We start from the raw sequence: 18,879 nt of genomic DNA, 5'->3' as shown, positions 1-18,879 counted from the left end.
TTTATTTACGCATTTCTCCTTCAAATTTATTGTAAGCTTTCATTAATTTCTTCATAGAATTCTTATTCTTTACTAAAATTCCTATAATCTTGGTAGGTTGATTATTGCACCAATTGAGCTCGGAATTCATCCATTTTTAGGGTAAATGTTCCTTGAGCATAGAGGGATATTGTGTTGATTTCAAAAGTGTGATTCCATAAATGGGTCCCACATGAGATTTTTACATAATTTTAGACCTAAAGCAAATAGTGTAATATAGGTATCATTGTTCTCATATTGATGAGTAAATTGTGATTTTGACAGCGTGGTACTTCGCAGGAGCTTCTCGAAAAGAGAAATCAGTGATTTAGAGGATTTGGGGAGGGGGGGTTTGACGTCCGGGTATACTAGGTTTAGCCTCTGCACAGATTGAGCTATTTCGTAGTATGATTATGATATCATGCTAGATTTGGGATGGGATTTAGGTGTGGTAGGTTAGTTCGCCAATACTTGGTTTAGTTGGACTATTTAGGTTATATTAAAACCGCTTTTAAGTGTAATTAGCTTAGTACTCACACCTTAGATGAAGTTGTCTTCATGGCTCATGTTTAAGATGAAAATGCCATAGTTACTATTACCTTAGGTGGGATTGACTTAGTTGCTCACAGTTGGGGGAAATTGCTATCGTAGGGCTAATTATAGCTTACTCAATATCTAGAAATGAATTTAGATACCTTAGCCTAGTCCGGGATATAATTCGTTAAAATGAATTTTAGAGACTAGAAGTGGGTCCCTCCAGGCCACCATAGACCAAGACTTATGCTAACTTTATAGGCTTACTTATACATGATATACCTATTAATGTTCAATTTGGGATTTGATGTGATTGAATACATATCTAATGAGTATATTAGAGGGATATTAGAAGGTTGATGCTTATTCTGGATATGCTTAATAATATAGCTTATATATATGATTATTGATATGGATTCTAGTTATGGATAATGATAGAGCTTATAGATATGATTATTGATATGAATTCCGATTATGGCTAATGATATAGCTTATAGATATGATTATTGATATGGATTTCGGATATGACTAATAACATGACTTACAGATGTAATTATGGATATGACTTATAGATATGATTATCATCATAGCATGTAGGCTTGGGTATTGGTATGCCTTAATTGGTATGGTATCGGTATAATTTATGAGCATCGGTGCCAATATGACTTATGGTTATGATTCTTGGTATGGTGTATAGATATAAGTAAAGGGATGATTTATAGTTGACATTTATTGGTATGATCTATTGAGTTCAGTTTATCAATATGGGTTGTTGATATAGTTTATTGATATGGTTTATAAATTTGAGTTTCGGTTCAAGTCCGACAATTATTGACGATATTGATAATTTAAGCTCCAGTTCAAGTTCGATAGATGATGGTAATGATGATGATGTTATTGAGTTTTGGTTCGACTCCGGCATTGGAAATTGTTTATGATGTGGTATGGTACGAATTTTATAATAATCCCACTGTAAAAATGATTTGGCAACCTTAGTTCTTAATTTTGATTTTAGTAATATAATATATTACCATATCTTAACACATTTTATATGTGTCCAACCCAATTTCATCAATGGATTATATAACGGAATAATATCAATTTTTTAATAGAATATAGCGAAGACTATTTTCATAAAAAATTTAGTTCATATTTTTATGAAACTAAAATCTATAAACATAAAGGAAAAATAGAACAAGATAACAAGAGTAACTGAATTTTTTTCCTCATAATATTGCATTCTAATATCTGCCAAAATGTTGGCTATTAAGCAAGCAAAAAACAATAGTGATTAACAAACCAACCCTTATAATGTATGTATTACATATGTGGAAACTACAAAATGATATCACGTGCCATATAAACTGTATATTAATTTAACACAAAAACACAAAAATCCTCCATAATTTTCTCTTCCTAGAGATCCTACATTTCTTCTTAATCACATTAGTGACATAGTCAATCATGAGATTTTTCTTTAAACATTTGCCTCTCTTAGAAACCAGCAACAACAACTAAAATCGGAAACTTCAACACATATAGTAGCTTCAGAAACTTTTTCACAAACATAGCTACTTCAAAAGCGTCAGCAAACATAACAACTCCAAATTCAAACAACAGAATCAGTAGACGTAAATGCTAAAATCATATGAAGGACAAAAATTCAATTAAATTCCACTTATAAAAACTAATTAGGATATGGGCAGGACACATAAAAATTAAGTCAAGGTATGATTAATATATTATATTTTCTTAAATCAAAATTAAGAACTACTTAAGGTTGCCACATCATTTTTTAGGCGAGATTAATACAAAATTTGGCCAAAGTGACTTTTGTGGTGAATAGAGCAAAGTAAAATAACCTTTGTATAATGAAAGAAATAAAAATAACTTTTATGTAATGGAGACAAAACTAAGCGATCATAAATGAAATTTTCTCAAAAAATAACTAAATACCGAATGAATTACGCCATCACATTGAACAGAAACGAGTGGTAAATGAGTGGAAAGAATAGGAGGTGTGGGAATAGTAATGAGGCTCTTACATTAGTGATTAGAGCACTGTTGTAGATAAGCAATGTCCCCAATTCACAGTTGACTTAGGAAGTATCGTATATGTATTTTCAATGACATTCTAAAATTTGTTTTTTGACTTTTCCTTTCTGTTCGTTCTTCAAACCTTCTTACTTAAAGTTAACATAATTATGTTACTTGAATATACTATTTAAAAAGGAGTAGTTGCACTTTATAACTGTGTCCTCCTTGGACGAGAAGACAAAACATATGACATTTCAATTTCTTCACAGAAAAGTAATAGAATACAACATTTAGTGTATGAGATGTTAACCAATAAGCTTTCTTATAAGGTTTTTTTTAAGAGTATGTTTGGATAGGATTAAAAAAATAACTTTTTAGCTTAAGTAATTAAAAGCTTAAATATAGAATATTATAAGGAGTAGTTGCACTTTATAAACAATCTCATTAGATAACTGGTCTGATATAAAATTTGTTACTTGTTCTAATGGGTAAGTAGGTGTTTGACCATCAAAATCAAAATTTTTTTGAAGATGAAATTGAAGTTGGAGTTTGAAGTTGTGTTTGGTCATAAATATAAATTAAAGTTATTTTTGACTTTTTATGAGAGAAGTAAAAGTAAAAATAAGTTTAACTTGTTTTCACTTTTTCAAATACAATTTTAAATTGTATTTGAAATTCTTATGATCTAACACTGCAATTTTTATTAAAGTAAAATAATTTTTTTTAAAAAATAAAAAAATTTCATGATCCAACACTTCCTAAATTATTATTGTAACGTAGTGGCAATATACCCAGAAAGGGAGCCTTGGAGTAATTGATAAATTAGTGCATTGATTTAAAAAATATTAAATCAATCTAAATTGAATTTAAAAAATTAATCAAATGAGTTCCGAAGGAAAGGACAAGTAAAATTAAAAAAAAAAAAAAAAGTAAAAACAAATATAGAAAGTAAAGAATAAAAAAGGGAAAATGATAAAAAAATCCTAGTGGTGGGAAGCCCTTGCTTACGCGCACACAGCCGAAGGATCATCATATACTCGTCTCATCTCTTAGCCTCATTTCCTCCTCTAAAACTTGATCGACTCTACAGAATAATATATATATTGTTGCAAACACTTATAAGAATGCGAGAAAAATGAGTGGTTCAGTGAAGAAGATCGCCGATGTGACTTTCAAGGCCGGCAGGACTATTGATTGGGAAGGAATGGCAAAGCTTCTCGTCACCGATGAAGCTCGTAAGGAGTTTTCAAGTCTCCGTCGCGCCTTCGATGATGTTAACTCCCAACTTCAAACCAAGTTCAGCCAGGTACATATTTTATTTTTCAATATTTGATTTTGTTATTTTAGGATTATTATTATTTTTTTTTTTTTGGAATCTTTGTAGTTTTCGTAGATATTTTCTTATTTCGATCTAAATTTCGATTGTTTAGTTTTTCTATTATGTGGTTTTTTGGATTTATTATTTGGTGGATTAGTAATTTGGTTGACTGAAGGATGAGGTGTTTCATGATACAACCCATAATTCTTATGGAATTGAAAGCTGTTAGGAAGGAGCCTAAAGAGTAAATGACAAGAACTATTCTTGAACAACTCACTCCAAATACCCTAATTGGGAATTCTGTAACAAGAGAGGAAAGAAGAAGATTGTATTTCACTGGGTAATTTCTGAATGAATATTACAATAGCTAATCAGTTCCTTATATGAGATCTAGCTAGGGGCAGGGAAAGTTAGTTACAACTAACTCTAGGGACAGGTGTATCATGTGCTAAGTCACGTGCCCTGTCACTACACTAAAACAGACTAACTGTTTTTAACTAACAACCAGCTAGTGTAAATGAATTACAAATGAATTTTGAAATACAATTGGTCTAAATGAACTAATGAATTGGAATCATATCAAATACTCCCCCCTTGACATGATCCTTGTCCTCAAGGATCAAGAACAAACTAAGGAAATTCCGAGTGAAGGATTGACAATCCTCCCAAGTACTATCTTCTGGTGCTGAATTCAGCCACTTGATGAGCAGCTGTGCCATGCTTGTGGATCATTCTTCGGTCAAGAACCTCTTCAGGGTAGAGTAATATAGAACCAGCACTGGAATGAACCACTGGGAGTGTGACAGCAGCAGGTTGTAACCCAATCTTTCTCTTAAGCTGGGAGATATGGAAGGTGGGGTGGATCTTGGTGGTAGCAGGAAGTGCCAAGGTATAAGCAACAACACCAACCTTAGCAATGATTTGGAAAGACCCAAAAAATGTAGAGGAAAGTTTATGATTAGTGTGAGACTTCAGAGACAATTGCTTGTAGGGTTGCAACTTAACATAGACACAATCTCCAACATCATATGTTCTATCAGTTCTACCTTTGTTAGCATAAGCTTGTATTCTATTCTGAGCCCGAAGCAAATGGAACTTGAGAGTTCTTAAGGTAGCTTTCCTAGCCTGAAGGCTTCTATCAATTAAATCTAGTTGAGAATCAAAGGGCATGTAAGGTACAGCGGTGGTGGTTTCTGTCCATAAACAACCTCACAAGGTGACATATTGATGGAGGTGTGGTGGGTGTTGTTGTACCACCATTCTGCTAATAGTAACCAATGGGGCCATTCTCGCGGCTTCTCATGTGTCATACACCTAACATTCCAAGCATCTATTAACAACCTCTGTTTGGCCATCCATTTGAGGATGGTATGCAGTGGATGTTAAAAGAGAAACCTTCTGCAATCTGAACATTTCCTTCCAAAACTTACTAGCGAAAACAGCATCTCGGTCAGAGACAATAGACTTAGGCATGCCATGCAACCTGAAAACTTCATTGAGGAACACTTATGGGGTGAGGAGTTAGATAAAGTGGAGGGTGAGGGTTCTTTTGGAGGTGAGGAGTTAGATGAAGCAACTCTCTTTGCGAAATTTATGCGCAATAGAAGAGGAGCTTATAGCGGGGGACATAGAGGCCGAGGGGGAAGAGTTGGACTGACTCCTCATGATAGGGGCAACCTGGGACACCGACCTCATTTTCAAGAAGGTTTAGTGGACCAAGGAGGCAATGTGGGTAGAAACACGGGCCTAAATTCCATCAAGATCACTCTTTCCTTCTTTCAAGGGGACTAGTGATCCATCTCTCAATCTTGATTGAGAGTTACAATGTAACCGGATTTTCCAACTCAATGAGTTAACTTCCCAAAAGAAAGCCACACATGCCATTGCTCAATTTGAAGGTTATGCATCTACTTAGTGGGAGACTAAGCGGTTGCAACGAGCAATGGCATTCTTGACCTCCCGGATTGGGATGAATTGAAAGCTCTTATGAGGGAGAGATATGTCACGGAAAGGTACAAACAAGCGCAACTAACAAAGCTCTACAACTTGCGGCAAAGAGATACAAGTGTGGAGGAATATTATGATGAGTTTCAAAACTTGATCCTACGTCTTGATATTGTGGAATCTCCAAATCATTGCCTAGCTCGGTTCAAGGGTGACTTGTGCTACGAAGTTGTTTCTCAATTAGTTGTCCACAAGTTTGACTGAATTGAGGACCTTGTAGAGGCGGCCATTGAAGTTGAAAGGAACAATCATGACAAGAAGAACTTCGGGTAGAACAAGCTCTACAAAGAGAAGAAGCCATTTGATAAAACTCTCCAAAGGACTCCACGACTTGAAGGTACTAGTTCTTCCACTCCTAATCCTAAGGGTATCGTTTGTTTTAAATGTCAAGGTTAGGGCCACAAAGCTAATGAGTGCCCGAACCAAAGGAACATTGTGTTGGTGGGGGGTGATCCTTACTTTGTTGGGGACAAGGTGACCAAAAATGATGTTAGTGAGGAAACTTCTCAAAAGGATGATAGAGATGATGGTGAAACCGAGAGGGTGGTGGAAGAAGGGGAAGTTAATGTGCCTTGCGGATTGATGAGGAGAAAACCTCATGATGATGCTTGGCCTGAGAAAGGTGAGTTTTTGATTGTACTTTGACCTCTTGATGGTGAAGAACCCGAGAGCACACTATAGTCATTGCTCTAAGGGATTACACTTTTCTTTTTTTTGTTTTGTTTCTTGTCACACTTAGGTGGATAGCCAAGTTATTTCTTTTGGTGATTAAAGGGTATCCTGTTCCCTAAAGTCCCACGGCATGTGTAGAATGTACACTCGTGGTTTGATACGTTTGTTGATTGTGCTAACATTAACCCTCATGCCATGAGGAATATGTGCTATTTTTGTCCCCTCTATTGTTTTGCAAGGTTCAGATTCGAGGTCAAATCCTTTTCAAGAAGGGGAGGATGATACAAGATCGATCGTGATTGTAGACCAACATGCTGAGACCCGAGCTTGGGGCTGCCCAACCAAGACAACAAGCCTTGAAGTGTCAAGAAGGCCTTTCAAAACATTCCAAGGTTGCCCAATTCTACATGCCAAAGCCGCCTTTTTGCCATGGCTCATTAAGGGCATTTTAGTCATTTTGTAATGAGTTGTAACCAAGCTTATAAATGGAACATAATAGGTCATTTTTCCATAACTTAGATGATATAATTTGAGAGCTCTTGAGAGTGTTCATACAAGTTTGGATATCACTTGTAAACAAGTGTGGAATCGCTTGTGTTTGTGCTAGTTTTGAAACGTTGGTTGCTTGGGAATTCCATTCCCTTGAGGTCACGTAAGAGATAGGTTTATGTTGTGTGTGGTGTTAAGGGTCCAAGAGTGGAATAAGTTCTTGAGTTCTTAAGATTACATCTCCATTTGTCTATCTTTCTATCTTTATCTTGTTGTAACCATTGATAGTTTCTTGTTATTCCAAGTCGTGTTTTGTTGTTGTTGTTCAATATTATTGTTGTTCTTCTTATTGCTTGTAACTTAGTCTGGTTGTTGGTTTGCTTGGTGTGTCAAACACCTCGTAATCACTTCATTCTTGCTCTTATTTGTTGAATCCGAGTGTGGTCACCAAAAGAAGTCCACGGTTTCTTACACTAGTGGACTGTTTGGTCTGTTTGGTGTGTGTTTAGTGTCTTCCTTGGTCATTCTTGTATCAGATAGAATTGATTTTTATTGGGTTTGGTTAATTTAACTAGCAAATTATGGGCATAATTTATATTAAAATTGAATTAACGTGATTGTTTTATTTGGATTGATATATATAATATGATTTGAAAAGTGCTGAACGTTGCCATTTGTACTCTTGCATTTGTTGTATGAGTTGATTACAATGAGTGTGTGGAAGGGAGAATGAAAACCTGCTGTCATAACTCACTAGTATATTTCTTCAATGAACAATTCAATTGGGAAAAGAAAATTTAAGGAATTGAAGAAAAAAGGAAACTTGCTTTAATAAGTTGCTGGCTGATTGAGTAGATGATAATAAAAGGAGAAGATGATAAATGCTAGAATTTGCCTCTGGAGATTTAGTGGGCGGGTATGCACGAAAACTAAAAATTTTTGGAGTTGGAGTTGTGTTTAGGCATGAAAATAAATTGGAGTTTTTTTTGACTTTTTGTGGGTAAAGTTGAAGTGAAAAAAGTTTCACTTTTCCAAATACAATTCCAAATTGTATTTGGAATTCTTATGGCCAAACACTACAATTTTCACTCAAGTGAAATAATTTTTCGAAAAAAAGTGTAAAATTCTCATTGCCAAACGGGCTCTTAAAAGGTAAAGGAAATGAGAATTTTAACCTCTTATGATGTTATGCGGTTTCCTCTTTCTGTAAATTTATGTACCATTTTTTTTCATGTCTAATAAGCGAGGTGAACTTTTCTATATCTTCGATCTGAGTTACTTGGACTCTTCACATTCAGTGCCCCACCCGTGTCGACACACCATGAGTGTGGGTGTGGGTGTGGGATCGGGATCCGTACTAGATCTGGTCAATCGATTTTGGGTACTTTGACCAAAATCGACTAGAAAAGTACTGTCAGATTTAAGAAATTTTGTAATCAAAACAAAAGTCGAGGTGAAATTAAAGAAAATGAATACCTTGTATATAGAAATTTCTATGTTATTGCTTTTCTTTTTATCTCCTTTCAGGATTTTCTTCTTCAACAATATTTCTTCCTCAAGTTTTCCACATAATATCTTATAATTTATGTTTTATAACTCTATTTTTCGATATTTAAATTATTTTTTAACAAATCCCTGCTCTCGTATCCATCCCTAGATTCATATCCCCGAATCTTTAAATTGAGACCGTGAAGGATCTGACCTTTAGATCCATAATCGTATCGGACACCTGCACCTGAGTACGAGCAACTTAGTCTTCAGTAGAGAGCTTTAAGGTTGGTATGTAGCATTTCTATCAAAACCTTATCTATATACTTTTGTTTTTTGATAACCGGGGTGTCTGGTCCAACTTGCGTGCACCTCGACGTGCTATCTCCTATGAACACAATTACCAGGTAACTCTACCCACCAAGGTTTTGGACAAAAGAAATTTCTGTCTCCTTTGGGTTTGAACCCGAGAGCTCATGGTTCTCAACGGACTTCATTAGACCATATCCTTTGTGCTTATGTACATCCTTTCTATATCCCTTAAGGTTTATGCTGCAGGATTTAGACAAATCCCTTAACAACAATATCTATCTATAAAGGCAGAAGAAACCATTTATAGTTTCTTTTGCATTTGTTACTCCCTTATTCCTCCAATTGGAGGAATGAACTCTGTAACTGAAAGCACTGTGGATGACCTTTTTTTTTTTTTTTTAATAAACAAGAAGGAAGACATGTTGGATATTGTGGTACCCATACTAACATTTCTAAATTATTACAGTTAGACTAAAGAGAAATAGACAAGAGTCAACTGGATAGATATGCAGCATCCAGCAATCAAATCTAGGTTAATGAGGAACCTGTTATCTCGGGGACCATGCAAGAACCAAGAACTCGGGATCATTTACTTGAAACTCATCCTTTTTATCATAAATAATCTGGTTGCTCAAAATGACCTGAACCAATAGCAATAGAGATTCAACTGCTTCTTGAGTGAACATAATATTCTCTGTGAAAAGTGTTTGATTGAATTTGTTTTAGTATTGCCATCATTGCTTGCCTGTACTTTTGCAGTTTCTTGTATAAGGAAGCACCTTTGTTACCTAGTCTCTGATGCACATTGTCACATTTACTTGTTGCTAAAAAAGGGCACAACGAGTTTGTTTGTCATTTTGTTGTGATAGGTATAAAAAATTTCATCAAAAATAACTCCAATTTGGAATTTTTGATAGCCAATAAAAAGTTCACATTGGAAGAGTTGTCACATAAATTTAATTGGTATTTTCCTTTGTGAAGTGACTTTTAAGTCTGTCTTGAGTCTCTGAGCCTGTTTTACATTTGACCAAATGGCACTTGTGAGTTTTACAACAGTGAGAAAATTCTCTAATCATGGATAATACATGTTGGAGTACTGTAGTGTTACTGTTACAGATTTACCACTTATTTTTCTAAGTTTTTCCAAATCATGGATAATACATGTTGGAGTACTATATTGTTACTGTTATCAATTTACCACTTATTTTTGTAAGTTTTTCCTCATTTTTGTTCCCCTGTATAAAAACAAGGGTGATATTCAGAGTTGCAACAACTATAGGGTTATTAAGCTGTTGAGTCACACTATGAAGATTTGGGAGAGAGTGGTTAAGCGGAGGTTGAGGAGGGTCGTGTTCGTTTCAGAGAATCAATTTGGATTTATGCCTGGTCGTTCGATGACAGAGGCAATCCACCTGGTGAGGAGAAAGGAAGAGAGATTTGCATATAGTGTTCATCGACCTGGAAAATGCGTATGATAAAGTCCCGAGGGAGGTTCTTTAGAGATGCTTGGAGATGAGAGAGGTTCCGGTGGCGTACATCAGAGCTATTAAGGACATGTATGATGGAGGGAAGACCCGTGTGAGGACGGCGGGAGGAGACTCAGAGCATTTTTCGGTGGAGACAGGGTTGCACTGAGGATCGACTCTTAGTTCGTTCTTATTTGCATTGGTGATGGACGTGTTGACGCGGAGCATTCAAGGCGAGGTGTCTTGGTGTATGTTATTTGCGAATGATGTAGTGCTAATTGATGAGATGCGGGGGGGTGTAAATGACAAATTGGAGGTTTGGAGGCAAACCTTTGAGTCTAAGGGGTTCAGGTTGAGTAGGTCCAAGACGGAGTATTTGGAATGTAAGTTTGGTGACTTGAGGCAGGAGGATGAAGTAGTGGTAAGGTTGGACTCCCAAGATGTTTGTAAGACGGACAGTTTTAAGTATCTTGGGTCTACAATTAAGGGAAATGGTGAAATCGATGAAGATATCTCTAAACGTATTGGAGTAGGTTGGATGACGTGGAGGCTCATCTCGGGAGTGTTGTGCGATAAGAAGGTGTCCCTTAAACTTAAAGGCAGATTCTATAGAGTGGCAGTCCGGCCGGCCATGTTGTATGGGGCGGAGTGTTGGCCAGTCAAACACTCCCACATCCAAAAATTGAAGGTGACGGAAATGAGAATGTTGCGTTAGATGTGTGGGCTTACTAGAGGGGACAGAGTTAGGAATGAGATTGTCCGGGAGAAGGTGGGGTAGCTTCGGTACATGACAAGATGCGGGAAGGAAGACTAATGGTTCGGGCATGTGATGAGGAGGGGCGCGGATGCCCCAGTCCGGAGGTGTGAGAGACTAGCTATGGATGGTTTCAGAAGGAGTAGAGGTAGGCCGAAGAAATACTGGAGGGAGGTGATTAGACATGATATGGAGAAGTTCCAGCTAACTGAGGACATGACCCTAGATAGGAAGGTGTGGAGGTCATGAATAAGGGTAGAAGGCTAATGGGAGTGTGTGGGTTGTAGCTTGCAGTCCGGGGTGTTATGGTGTAGCTGGGTTAGTAATCCGAGGCTTGTACATAGGTGTCCTTGGTTTGTGTGTGTATGGTACGACTAGGTAGGGGCCCTATGTCTTATGTCTTAGTCCCTATTTTCTGTTTTCGTGTTGCTCTTATTTTCGCGTATTTCGTATTTATCTGATTTCCAATTTACTATTTCTTATTCCTGATTTTATTATGTCATCCATCCACTTGTTACTATCCTTTAGCTTGAGCCGGGAGTCTATCGGAAACAACCACTCTACTTCTTCAGAGGTAGCGGTATGGTCTGCGTACATCTTACCCTCCCAGACCTCACTTTGTAGGAATACATTGGGTTTGTTGTTGTTGTTGTTGTTTTCCTTATTTTTGTATGTTTTTCCAGGTAGATAGTTCTCTCTTTTGATGGTAAATTTAGACGTTCTAACACTAGTGTTCTTTGTTTCTATGCCCAGCAGGAACCTGAACCTATCAACTGGGAGTATTACAGAAAAGGAATTGGTTCTCGCTTAGTAGACATGTACAAAGAGGCCTACGAGAGTATGTGCAACGTCAGATTCTCTTTTTCTTTTTGGAATATTTTTGTAAATTTTTTGGCATGTTGTTTTAGTTCCTTCAATGTTATTGCTCTTGTAGTACCTTTGGGAGTCATTTGGTATGCTGGACAAGTATAGATATTCGTGGGATAAAAATTTAGTCCTGCCTTATCCCTTGTTTGGTTACTAATCTTGGGATACGTTATATCAAGATCAGTAATTAGTACTGTGATAAGTTTTCTCGGCTAGAGGGTGGAATAATAATACCAGAATTAGTTATGCCGGGATCAAACAATGAAAATGACAAAAGTACCTCTGGGGTCCCTCAAACCCTTTTCGAGGGTATTTTTATAAACAAACTTCTTTCAAGTAATTACACAGTGCATGTTAATTTAATTGAGAAAGTACATCATTTCACCCCTGAACTTGTCGCCACAACTTACTTTAGCACTTAAATCAAACTCCATTTATTTGCTCCTCTAAATAACTCACGTGAATTAAATACCCCTTAAAGATATATTACCACTCTCACAAAGGGAGGTGCACTACACATGCGCCCACGTCACTGCCACGTCATTGTCACGTAAATATATATTTAAAAAATGATGCCACACACACACACACACATATATATATATATATATATTAAAAAAATAATAATAAAAACAAAAAAAAAATTCACTTTCTTCTTCACACCCCCCACCCCCTATTGCCACCCATACCACACCAGTCCCACCACTGCAACAACACCAAGAATTTCACCATTAACACAAAAGATTCTCACTCTTCACCCACTCCACATAAACAACAATCACACCTGCAGATTTACGAATTCATTTCAATTTTCTTTCTCTTGAACGATAATTGATATAGAGAACAAAATAATCAATCAATTTATCTCCTAAAAAATTTAAATGTGCTTGTTTTCAACATAAAAACAAAGTTGAAGATGGTGTCCATATCTGTACAGTTCATCACTTGCCATTGATTTTTAATACAGTAAAATACTTCAATGGGCATCAACTCAATCAACAATGACATCAATTTCTCTTAAACAAGAGACGAATCCACCAACCCATTCACCCGATTATACGAAATTGAATTCATCGAAGTTGATGAATTTTCGATAAGCACAAAATGCGAAAATAGAGGAAAATTAACAAGGAGTTGACGATGACCTTGTTCGATAGAAAATTACCGATCGAATTTTCAATTAATGAAAATCAACATTGCTGCAATTTGCAGAGGTTTTGAACAATAGGAGAATCAAGAACGACGATACGGAGTTGAAAAACATTGAAGTAATGAAAATCAAGTACAGGATTTGAAATTGTGAAGAACAACAAAATAAGTTTAGTAAAGGATTTGGAATAAAGAAGACGGGTGGGGTTACGAAGAAGATGAAGAAGCCAGGTGTTGGAGGGTGGGAGGAGGGGGGGGGTTACGAAGAAGGTGAAAGCTGGTTTTTTTTTTTTTTTTTTTTTTTTTAAATTTATATATAATATATATGTATGAAATAAAAGTGGGACCATGTCTATTTTTAAATAAAATATGCGTTTTTTTTTTTCTTTTTAAAAAATTCCACATTAGCATTAGTGGTAACCTTAATTCACTTTAAAGATGTTAAGGGGGTAAATAAAAGAAAGCTTAGTTTAAGTGTTAAAGTAAGTTGTGGTGACAAGTTCAGGGTGAAATGATGTATTCTCTCAATTTAATTCAACAAACCAAACTGTCAATGAGAAATAATATCGTAATAACAAATCCCAGCTTAACTTGTTTGCAACCAAATGGCCCTTTAATGTTATAGCTTTGTTTCTGAGAATTTGACTTCAAATTGTTGGTTATAAAATTACTAAACTACTGAGCATATGTATGAAATGGCTCTGATGCGCAAAAAACGTCCGTTGGTGTTAGGAACACTGGTCTTCTTATTGATGAAATGTTCCGTGTTCCACCGGCTAGATAACTGCTAGACTGATTTTTTATTTTTTTAGAAGACAGATTCTTAAATTCTTTGGGAAAATGGAAGATGTTACAGCTGGTAAACTAATGTAGCACCACAACCTTCAATCAATCTAATGTTATGCAATGGAAAATTCTTATTTTGGATCTACTTTTCAGAGGGAATTTCTTTCATTAATTCTGGTGTTTGACGAGTTTTAGGATAGGTTTTATGCCCATTTTCTTTTCATTTGCTCCTCTTAAATTGCATATATTCCTACAGTGTCTTGTTAGGAATCTTAAGCTAGAAGAAAGTGTCCACTTTCTTATATGTTGAACAAGTCTGTGCCCGGACTAGTTAAGTGCCTTAAAGTTTATCGTGAAACAAAAAAATAGAAACAAGATAAAATTTAAAGATACAAATTCAAGAAAGATAGACACAATTAGATTCAAACAATTAAAAGATGTAATAGTGAAACTAACCAAAACACCACTTTATTGGGAATTAAAAGCACCTAATCTATTAGAGTTCTCAAGAAGGAATAACCTTACTTGCAAATCCTTGGACAAGATGTTGAAAATGAACAAAGGGTTTTAAGCTCTCAAAAGTAGGCACAATTCTTCAAATGACCAAAAACTAATGGTTCAACCCTAATAGGTATATTGAGGGTTAAAAAAAAAAAGTAAAAAAAGACTAAATTGTGCTTCATTTAAATTATAAGCTAATTTAAATTGTAGACACTTAATATATTAAATATCTTCAAGTTATCCATGTTGGAACCTTCCAAAGATTCCATCTTCTTCCATAAAGCTTGCAATGGTTGAAGATCCTTATTTATTCCTTGTGAAAGGCCTCTTGGAGTAGTGTCACTTTGATGTACATCAAAGTTACCCCTAGTCTAGACTTGGAAGCTGGGAATAGCCATTTGATTTTGCGTTCTTACATTCCCTGCCTCTTAATTAATACTATTGCTACTTTCTGTTTGTCATATGTTTGATTACTAATAAGTAATACTCTCTGTTTAAAAAAGAATGACCTACTTTGACTTGACACAAAGTTTAAGAAAATAAAAAAGACTTTTGAATCTTGTGGTCTTAAATTAAAGTTGTGTCAAATGTACCAAAATGTTTTTTAATCTTGTGGTCCTTAACATGCCATGTGAAAAGTTGAAATTAAAGTATTGTCAAAAAAGAAAAAGGGTCATTCTTTTTGGAACGGACTAAAAAGAAAAGCAGGTCATTCTTTTTTAACGGAGGGAGTACCTTATTTTGGATAGAGTCAGAGACAGTTTTTTCTGTTTTCTTGTAGAGTAGTAGCAACAATAGATGCCAATTCATGATATCTTAAAGAATACTCCTATCTTCCTGCATACTTTAAAGGTTAAACAACATAAATTCCAACACTTTGCTATCTAATTACCCCTCACCCAATTTTTATATTAATTACTTAATATCCCGAATATGATACATAAGTTTAGTTCGGATATATAACCGATAGATATATAACTACCAAACTAATTGACTATAAAAAAAGAAAATAACAGTAAAAGAGTAAATAACGGAGCAATTAATGCGATTCTGATTGAGATATATCTCTTTCATCCCTAAAAATTAGTAACAAATTCATAATTCAAATTTGAATTACCAAAATAATCTCCCTCAGTCAAAATTCTCCCAGTTCTTTCTATCTCTATTATCTTTTGGTGGATCTTCATTGTCGTTGGCATATCCTTTCCTAGCCTTGACGACACCATAGTTCCATAAGAATATTGTATATCTCTTTTGAGGATATTTTGCATCAAAATCAGATGAAGGAACCGAACCATCACTAAGAAACTCAGCAAAACCTATTACAAAAACTCCAGTCCCCCTAAATATGTCTGATACTCACTAATTTGAATGTATCGGATGAAAAAAACAATACAAATCAACTTCAACATTGACTATGTATCAGAAGTAATGATATAACTCATACTTATGTATCATATTCATAATGTTTTATGTATCAAGTGTAAAATAAACTAAAACTCACATAAAATGGGTGAGTTGAGAAAATCGTGGGATATATTTCCTGATTTTTAGGCTTGATTTGCGGCACAATAAGGGGATGTTAGTGGGTCTTTTAGATGTGTCAGAAAAGAGGCAACTATTTTGAATAAAAAGGAATTTTTGTAATTAGTTTAATTGGATAAGATTTTAAGTAATAATATAAATTTAAGGTGTGCTTATAACTAATTTATCCTACTTTAAAAGTCCACCAGGGATATGGCGCGACTTATTACTTTACTTTCTTCAGTCACCTAGCTTATAAGTATAATTTAACAAAAGTGAAATATCAACTTGGAATTTGCCGAGTGCAACTTCTAAACATTTTTAAGATATGCGCGAGTTATTACTTTACTTTCTTCAGTCACCTAGCTTATAAGTATCATTTAACAAAAGTGAAATATCGACTTGGAATTTGCCGAGTGCAACTTCTAAACATTTTCAACATAGTCCTCTAATACTCTTGGACTAGTTGCTCAAATTGCCGCTATTTTTTCACTGAATTGCTAAAAAGTTTTAACAGTTGCACAAAGCTTGAACAGAACTGGTCGTCTCATAGTTCACTTGAAATTTTATTTTGAATTCTGTACAATCCTAGTATTTGGCTATACAAGGCTTTTATCACTAAATAACAGGAGCTTTCTCCCTGTATATATATTTCTAACCATGACGACCTATGTTGACCTTTTATAACTGTTTCCAATTGTCTGAGTTGTTCCCTTTTGTTAACTATTACTTTTTTTGAACTTAGTTTGTGTAGTTTCTTGACAATGTTTCTTTCAGGCATTGAGATCCCCAAGTTTGTGGATAAGGTCACTCCTCAATATAAACCAAAATTTGATGCCTTGGTAAGAGGAACACTAATAACCACCGTCCTTACTTTTCTTTTTGCATGAATTTTTTTTTCTCCCTAACTAATTGTTATTGGTATTGACATACTTAAAATAATTAGTTGAAAATTGATATAGGGAGTTCTCAATTGTTTACATCCTGCAAACTCTACTTGTGTTCTAGTGTTGTTACCACAGAAAGGAATCCACGCTTAAAATGGGTAAAGGTGTCGAGCAAATTGGATATGATTATAAAAACTACATGAAGCACATATTTCACTAGAATTATTTTATCAGAAATAATTTCCCTAACGGAAATAAAGTTCTCCTTTGTTGTCAATGGCATTGGTAGACTACCAGTTATAATATGCACCTGCTTGAAGCCAAATTAACATGTCAATGGTGATTCGATGAAAAAGCCAGATCACCCCCTTCGCCTACCTTCTTTTCTTGAAGTTCCGATTACCGCAAGAATGGCATGGTTAAATTTGTGTGTTTTGGTTTATTCTTTTCTATTTTTTTGCAATAAATTGTAGTTGGTGGAGCTGAAAGAAGCCGAGCAGAAATCTCTGAAGGAATCTGAAAGATTAGAAAAAGAAGTTGCAGACGTGCAAGAGTTGAAGGTAATGCAAAGTTTCCCCCTCATTTCCGCTGTTTCTCCATGTAGTTATATCCTAAGTTGCGCGGACTCTTAAACTTCGATGCCGCACCCGTGTCGGATTCTTTGAAAATACACTACTTTTGGAGAATAGGACACGCACCCACTGACATTTTAAAGAGTCCAACCAACATTGGTTACATCAGTTACCCCTCTATCTAACCATCCGTTTATTGATGTCATTGTGGATTTCTATTGCTTTGTTTTGATGGACAGAAAAAACTTAGTACCATGACAGCTGAAGAATACTTCGAGAAGCATCCTGAGCTAAAGAAGAAGTTCGATGATGAAATGAGGAATGATTACTGGGGCTACTAGTCGGCTCCATAGCAGGTTTTGGCTCGTCCATAGGATGGATTGTCTAAGTTCACCCATCGTTAGGAATAAAGGAAAACAACTACAAGGTTTGTTTCATTTTCTGGGTCTTTTTGGAAAATGTTTACTACAGTAATCTCATCACTTGGACATCCTAATGTGGCCTTGTTTTGGAGGCAAAAGATGTTTGTGTGGAAAAAATAGATTAACATTCCATCTAGTGAAGCAACCTTGAAATTCCTTTTTTTTTTTTTTGCAATTTGACCATCTTTTTGGACGTTCAACGATTAAATTGCATGACGAGGCTTGCAAGATGTACCTTCTGTAAGAAAATTATTTTTCATCTTGTGCCAACTTTCATTATTTATCAGCTAATGGATAAAGTTGCTGATGTGAGTATAAACATATTATGACTAATATATCCTTGCCGATGACAGACAGTGGCGTAAATACTCGAAGCATTCATGTGTATGTAGGAGAGAATTAGTTGAGTCAGTTGAATGAAATAGATTTCCAGTACATTTTTTAATCAGGGATCAACTTAGATTCTCTTGAATATTTCAATTACAAAGCCGGCTTCTCACGGAATTTTGTTAATTTAGCTCCTTGTTTGAATAATTTCCTCCACAGAATGTTTTGAGATTGACAAGTTCTTACCATTTGGGATGATTTGGGTTGAGATTCAAGGGGGGCGGGTGAGTTTTAGATCACGTGAATCCAAAAAGAAGTTGCAAATTTTTGCTATCAACTGGTCGCAATCGCGTCCCCCAATCTGTAATCTCGGTGACGGGACACACAATGCAATGCGTTGCGATACCCGTGAGCTGTGATTATGATGGTCGAGTCCTGTGTACCCAACTAGTTCAACGCGACTGTACCTTAGTGCCATGATAACAAAGGCTAGTTAGCTAAGCTATCGTGTTAGTGGTAGGGGTGTTCATGATTTGGTTAAAAATCAAACCGAACCGCGAAATAAACTAAACCGATTAAAAAAAATCGACATTTGGTTTGGTTTGGTTTTAAATTTTAAAAACCGATACTTATGTAGTTTGGTTTTGGTTTTACTCTAAATAACCAACAAAATAACCAAATCGATATATTTATATACATATATAAATTATTTATATATTATTCTTAAATAAAAAATAAATATTTGTTACATT

General features: G+C 35.5%; 1 protein-coding gene across 2 annotated transcripts; it reads left to right on the top strand.

Moving 5' to 3' along the window:
* The first annotated feature begins 3,552 nt into the window (after positions 1 to 3,552).
* On the top strand, positions 3,553 to 18,121 carry LOC107856684 (ATP synthase subunit d, mitochondrial). 2 transcript variants are annotated; one of them, XM_016701656.2, is made up of 5 exons: positions 3,553 to 3,895; positions 11,849 to 11,930; positions 16,697 to 16,761; positions 17,280 to 17,366; positions 17,618 to 18,121. In XM_016701656.2, exons 1-5 carry the CDS (start codon positions 3,725 to 3,727, stop codon positions 17,717 to 17,719), a joined length of 507 nt encoding a protein of 168 aa, XP_016557142.1. In that variant the 5' UTR covers positions 3,553 to 3,724; the 3' UTR covers positions 17,720 to 18,121. The 2 variants fall into 2 exon arrangements, with proteins under 2 accessions (XP_016557142.1, XP_016557141.1); XM_016701655.2 differs by having other exon boundaries at positions 3,574 to 3,895; positions 11,846 to 11,930.
* The last annotated feature ends 758 nt before the right edge of the window (positions 18,122 to 18,879 follow it).

Source organism: Capsicum annuum, chromosome 6, assembly GCF_002878395.1.
Source record: "Capsicum annuum cultivar UCD-10X-F1 chromosome 6, UCD10Xv1.1, whole genome shotgun sequence".
NCBI lineage: Eukaryota > Viridiplantae > Streptophyta > Magnoliopsida > Solanales > Solanaceae > Capsicum > Capsicum annuum.
Note: the sequence above shows the minus strand (reverse complement) of the source record. Positions and strands in the feature narration are given on the sequence as shown.